The following is a 6000-nucleotide window of genomic DNA, read 5'->3' as shown; positions in this document are numbered from 1 at the left end:
GGGGGCTGCGCCGGAAGCTGTTCACACCTAGAAGCTGCAGCCGCTGGCCCTGCTGCCGCCGGCCAAAGACATGGACGTCAGGTCGGTTGCAGGCCGGGTGCCCTAGTAGCGGGGACCAAAGAGAAAAGGGGGAACACCGAATCCAAGAGGACACTGCCGCGAGCCCTCCTCGGAACCCGCAGTCGCTACAGCATATGATTCTGGGACTTGTAGTTCTCGGTTCCTCGAGAGGCCGGCCCGCAAGCTCCAGGAAAGTGGCGTGCCGTGGGGATCAAGAACTACATTTCCCAGAAGGCGGGGAGAAATTGGGGTCACAGGAAAAGCGTCCCGACAGGCGGCGCTTTCCGTGCGCTATGGGGCCGGTCCTGGGGGCCAGTGTCTGCCGCGAGGCCCCCGCGTGGTCTGGCCAGAGGTGTTCCCCTGGTTGACAGGATCTGGGGGCCCGGGAGCAGAGCCAATGAGCAGCTCCCTGGCAGGGCCCGACTGCTGCGGAGGCCTCGACAATATCGAGTTCAGGAAGGTACTGAGCGCATTAGACCACCGGGAGTACACACAGAGGGTTCCAGAGCGCCCGAGTACCTGCGGCCCTGCGGGCACCGCCCCCAACGCCTGGTGGGCGGGTCCATTGTCACCCGGCAACGGGGGCGGGGCGTAGTGCGGCGGTGAGACTGCTGGTGCGAGGGCAAGCGTGCGCGTGTGTCTGCTTGTGAGCCACAGGGACTGCGTGTGTGAGGTTTCGTAGTCAGGGTTTCGATGCGAGTCCCTGAGATTGTGCATCTCTGAGAGTGTGTGGCTGGAGCTGCTCTGAGAGCGGGTTCGGGAGTCTGCCTGTGATTGTGATGACCAGCACACCCTGTGAAATGTACATATGTGAGAGTGAAGCAGGCATGCGTGTTTGGGAGTGTGGATGGTGGGAGCATGCTGATGTGGGACCTGGGAGGGTCCCCGCTGCGATTTAACCCACTGGGCAGGAAGCTTGCGCTGTGCTGTGGAATATGGCTTGTTTCCTTGGCGGGCGGGTCGGGGAAGCATCTGGCCCGGTGGGGCCGGGCGGAGCGCCTTTCTGGAGATCTAGTCGGCTGAGCTGGCGGCCTTTTTGCAAGTCGTAGGCCGCAGAGTTTGCCTTTTCATGGCGTCTCTCCCCTGGCTCCCGATTCCAATGGTTTCCTCCTTCCTGCATTTTCTCTTAGATATTGCATTTACCTTTTTCATCAATCATCCACTCTCCGTGGACCCCTAAGATGTATCTCTGTCCGAAGCAGCCTTTAATCTAACTAGGTTCCCTCTCCTCATTCATTTATACAACTGATCCTTACTGAGAACCTAGTTGGGGGACAGTTGGGGCCAGCTGTCATTGAGCTTCATGTTAGTGAGGGAGACAAGCAGCTGGAAACAGGACATTTTCTGAAGGAGATAAAGCTGGTCCATGTTTTAGGGAGTAGCTGGTGGGAGGTGGGATTAAAATCCCCTGATAGTGGTTTCCTGTCTGTGAGGGGTGGTCTGAGACCTGATGATCCAGCCAGTGGGACCACAGGCTCTGGGTGCAGGTCAGCCGGGCAGGGGCTCAGAGTGGGAAGTACTGTTCTGCCATGAAGAGAAGGCGAGCTCAGGGCTGGAGGGGTCAGGACTGGTGGAAGTGGATGGGTGGGAAGCAGAAGAGAGGAAGATGTCTATTATTATTATTATTATTATTATTATTATTATTTAGTAAACTCTTCCTTAGGGATAATATACAATCAGATGAGTGAGAGATCACATGGGTACAGCTCAGGCATATCACAAGGCGAACGAACCTTTCCATGGATGAGCACGGTGATCAAGTTGTATCATCACCACCTGCAGGGAGCCGCCCTGGGGGACGATTGTATTGATGACATTCCTAGCATCTTAAATTGTAAATGGCCTTTAGAGAACCTCTGGATGTGCATGGTCAGCAGTGGGACTGTGATTCATGTTTCCACCCCAGCAAATCTCAGATGCAAAGGGCACTTGGAATGCCGAAGAGGGACCTTTGGCATTGCCTGGCTCGGGTGGGCACTTCATGGACGAGTGACTCCCATGTGGAAGAGTGGCTCCCCATTAACCTGAGGTGGGGATGCCTTCCAGCCACCAGGGGGAATGCAGGAGCCAGGGGCCCCCTGCAGGCCCAGTGGGGCATTAGGGCCCTGCCTCTGGGTGTCTGAGCAAAGCCTGTGTTCCAGACTTAGAAGAGGGTCAGCCACGGGAAGGGGAAGATTAACTTGGTGTTTGCTTCTTTGCCCTTTTCTCCGGAGCCCGATGGGCCTGTACAGCTGGAGAGACCTGGGACAGACCACTGTGACCTTAGTTGACTAATGTTTCATTTTTTCCACTGCTGCCCTTGTTGGTACAGTTAAGCTTCCTGTTGCCAAGGGATTTCCCTTCAAAAAAGTAAAACAACAACACACAGCATTATGTATTTGTTTTATGTGGTAGCTTGCCTCCCTTCTCAGTGAAAATCTCTGGTTTTAAAGGATGTCAGCTGCTGGCCTGAGTGATCTTTGAGGTTCTTCTTCACCCTGTGGGCAGCTGAGCTGCAGGATCTCAGTGTGCCAGTCCAGAGCTATCTAAGAGCAATACAATGTGTCACATTTATAACTTAAACTTACCTAGTAGCCACATTTTAAAAAGTAAAAAGAAATTGGTGAGGTTACTTTTAACACATTTTATTTAACCCAGAGTATCAAAAATACCATTTCATCATGTGGCACTCTGAGTATTCAGTGACCACATGTGGTGAGTGGCTACCATGTTGTACCGAACAGTGCAGCTGTTGGGTGCAGTGTCCTTAACCAGCTATCTTCTGGACTTGTTCCATTTGGTACAGAATCTTAGTTTTGTTTTTAACTTAACAAAATCACCTGTTGGGGTGTTGAGTACACCTGCTGTAGCCTCGTTGACCAAGGCTTTTCTTTTTCTCACCACCGTGGAATTCTAGACCCTTGTTCCTCAGCTTGACAGCAGCATGAAACAAGCTGACTGATGGGTGGGTGGGAGCAGGGACTGCCAACTTGCTATGCATAGTCAGGAGCCCCTCCAGTACTCAGAAGATGACTCCAGAGGGGCTGAGGGGTGCTGGTTTCTTGAAGAACCCAGGCTGGCAGGACACAGTCAAGGTGGGTCTCCTTTATGCACATGTATCATCAGGTTCCTCTTCCATGTGGACTCACCTGGTCTTGTGAGCAGATGGGTGGTGTCAGTCAGTGTAGGTGTCAAGAAGTACACTACAGTTTCTTTATCTGTAAAACAGGGATAGGAATGGGGCTGTGATGAGGATCAAAATGAGATAAGGATGTAGAGGAGCTTTATGAATTGTAAAATGCATCCCACCTGACGGTGTTCTTCAGAAGGCAGTGTCCCTGTATTCAGGAAGCTTCGAGGTCATTTGTGATGTGGGAGGTTGAATAAAGCATTGGAGGCACAATGTTGGAGGCAGATATGGGATATCTTGATTGCCTTTTGGGCCAAGATGTTTGTTGACTGGACAAATTATTTTTAAAAGATTTTTATTTTTTTAGATTTTATTTATTTATTTTTAGAGAGAGGGGAAAGGAAGGAGAAAGAGGGAGAGAAACGTTAATGTGTGGTTGTCTGTCACATGGGCCCTACTGGGGACCTGGACCACAACCCAGGCATGTGCCCTGACTGGGAATCAAACTGGCGACTCTGGTTTGCAGGCCAGCATTCAGTCCACTGAACCACACTATCAGGGCTGTTTTTAAAAATCTTTTGGTGTTATTACTTTAGGTGAAATAAATATAGGCCATTGTATTGGATGACTCATTTTGTGAGGTTCTCAAGGACATCGTTTTTGTCTTCAGTATTTCTTGGACTAGAGTCCAGATGGCAGGGCTCCCCTCTGCCTAACCGTGGGGACAGTCCCTTCAGCTCCTGCAGCCTCAGTTTCTTCTGGCTCTGCTCAGCCCATCCTGGCTTGTCCTTAGTTGTCTGTGAAGATGGTGAATGACATTGATGTTTCGGTTGTCAGACCACCTCTGCATTCCTGGGATGATACCCATTGTGTCCTGACATGTTATCCTGTGGATGCATTACTGGATTTGATTTACTGTTACTGTGTTGAGGGTTTTGGTGGCTATGTTCATGAGGAATAAAGTTTATAGTTTTCTTATAGTGTCTTTGTCTGGTTTTAGTATTAAGGTAATGCTGGCCTCTTAATGTAAGTTGGGTGGTGGGCCCTCTTCTGTATTCTGAGAGAGATTTTGTAGAATTGGTGTTAGCTTCTCTTTAGGTATTAGGTAGAATTCATCTAATGAAACCTCTAGGGCCCGTGAGTTGAGTTCCTTTAATAGATATATGACTATATCTTCTTGAATAAATTTTGGTAGCTCGTGTCTTTCCAGGATTGGGCTGTTTCGTCAGAGCTGTTGAACTGTGGGCGTCAGCTGGTTCTTAGTGTTGCCTCCTTGCCCCACGATGTCCAAGAGGTGGTGGGGAGGCTCTACTTTTAATCCTGGAATTGGTAACTTGTGTCTTATTTCTCCTTGGTCAGTATGGCTAGAGGTTTATTGACTTTATTTTTTCCCAAAGAACAAGTTTTGAGTTTGATTTTTTCCCCTCTGGTTTTCTCTTTTCAATTTGATTGATTTTGGGTCTTTTTTCTTTCTGCTTGCTTTGAGTTTATTTTTCTCCTCGATTTCTTAATTTCTTAAGGACAAAGCTTATGTTACCGATTTGAGACTTTTCTTCTTCATTAATATAAGCTATACATTTCCCTCTTAACCTTGTATCCCACAATTTCTGATATGTTGTATTTTCATTTCATTCAGTTCAAAATACTTTAAAATTTCCCTTTAGACTTCCTCTTGGTCCGTGGATTATTATACTTTAACAAGTATCTTTCTGTTATTGATTTCTTTTTAAAAACATTTAATATATTTGATTGATTACGCTATTGCAGTTATCCCATTTATTTTTCTCCCTTTATTCCCATCTGCCCTGTACCTACCTCCCACCCGCATTCTCCCACCTTAGTTCATGTCCATGGGTTGTATAGATCAGTTCTTTGGCTTCTCCATTTCCCATGCTATTCTTAACCTCCCCCTGTCTGTTTTATACCTGCCATTTATGCTTCTTATTCCCTGTACCTTTTCCTCCATTCTCCCCCTTCCCCCTCCCCGCTGATAACCCTCCATGTGGTCTCTATTTCTGTGAATCTGTTCCTGTTCTAGTTGTTTGCTTTGTTTTTGTTTTTTTAGGTTCATTTGTTGATAGCTGTCAGTTTGTTATCATTTTACTATTCATATTTTTGATCTTCTTCTTTTTCTTAGATAAGTCCCTTTAACATTTTGTGTAATAAGGGCTGGTGATGACAAACTTGTTTAACTTGAGCTTATCTGGGAAGCACTTTATCTGCCCTTTCATTCTAAATGAAAGCTTTGCTGAATAGAGTAATCTTAGATGTAGGTCCTTGCCTTTCATGACTTGGAATACTTCTTTCCAGCCCCTTCTTGACTGTAAGGTTTCTTTTGAGAAATCAGCTGACAGTCTGATGGGAACTCCTTTGTAGGTAACTCCTTTTCTCTTGCTGCTTTTAAAATTCTTTCTTTATCTTTAATCTTGGATAGTGTAATTATGATGTGCCTTGGAGTGTTCTTCCTTGTGTCCAACTTCTTTGGGACTGTCTGAGCTTCCTGGACTTCCTAGAAATCTATTTCTTTTGCCAGATTGGGGAAGTTCTCCTTCATTATTTGTTTAAATAAGTTTTCAATTTCTTGTTCTTCCTCTTCTCCTTCTGGCACCCCTATGATTTGGATGTTGGAATGTTTAAAGTTGTCCCAGAGGTTCCTAAGCCTCTCCTCATATTTTTGAATTCTTGTTTCTTCATTCTGTTTTGATTGAATGGTTATTTCTTCCTTCTGCTCCAAACTATTGATTTGAGTCCTGGTTTCTTTCCCTTCACTGTTAGTTCCCATGTACATTTTCCTTTAATTCACTTTTCATAACCTTCACTTTTTTCTCTAT

The 6000-nt window shown here is 46.8% G+C and overlaps 1 protein-coding gene across 3 annotated transcripts in view; it reads left to right on the top strand.

The window, feature by feature from the left end:
- The first annotated feature begins 324 nt into the window (after window positions 1–324).
- The window catches only part of PEMT (phosphatidylethanolamine N-methyltransferase), a 77476-nt gene continuing 71800 nt past the window's right edge, over window positions 325–6000 (top strand). Inside the window, exon 1 of one of the 3 annotated variants that reach the window (XM_028534324.2) lies at window positions 325–520. In XM_028534324.2, coding sequence (XP_028390125.1) covers window positions 458–520 — 63 coding nt within the window. In that variant the 5' untranslated portion in view covers window positions 325–457. Of the gene's footprint in view, window positions 521–591; window positions 617–746; window positions 772–6000 lie in introns of those variants that run through there. The other 2 variants (XM_036032853.1, XM_036032850.1) reach the window with 2 other exon arrangements.

Source organism: Phyllostomus discolor, chromosome 8 (assembly GCF_004126475.2).
Source record: "Phyllostomus discolor isolate MPI-MPIP mPhyDis1 chromosome 8, mPhyDis1.pri.v3, whole genome shotgun sequence".
Lineage (NCBI taxonomy): Eukaryota > Metazoa > Chordata > Mammalia > Chiroptera > Phyllostomidae > Phyllostomus > Phyllostomus discolor.
This window is presented reverse-complemented; position numbering and strand designations above follow the sequence as displayed.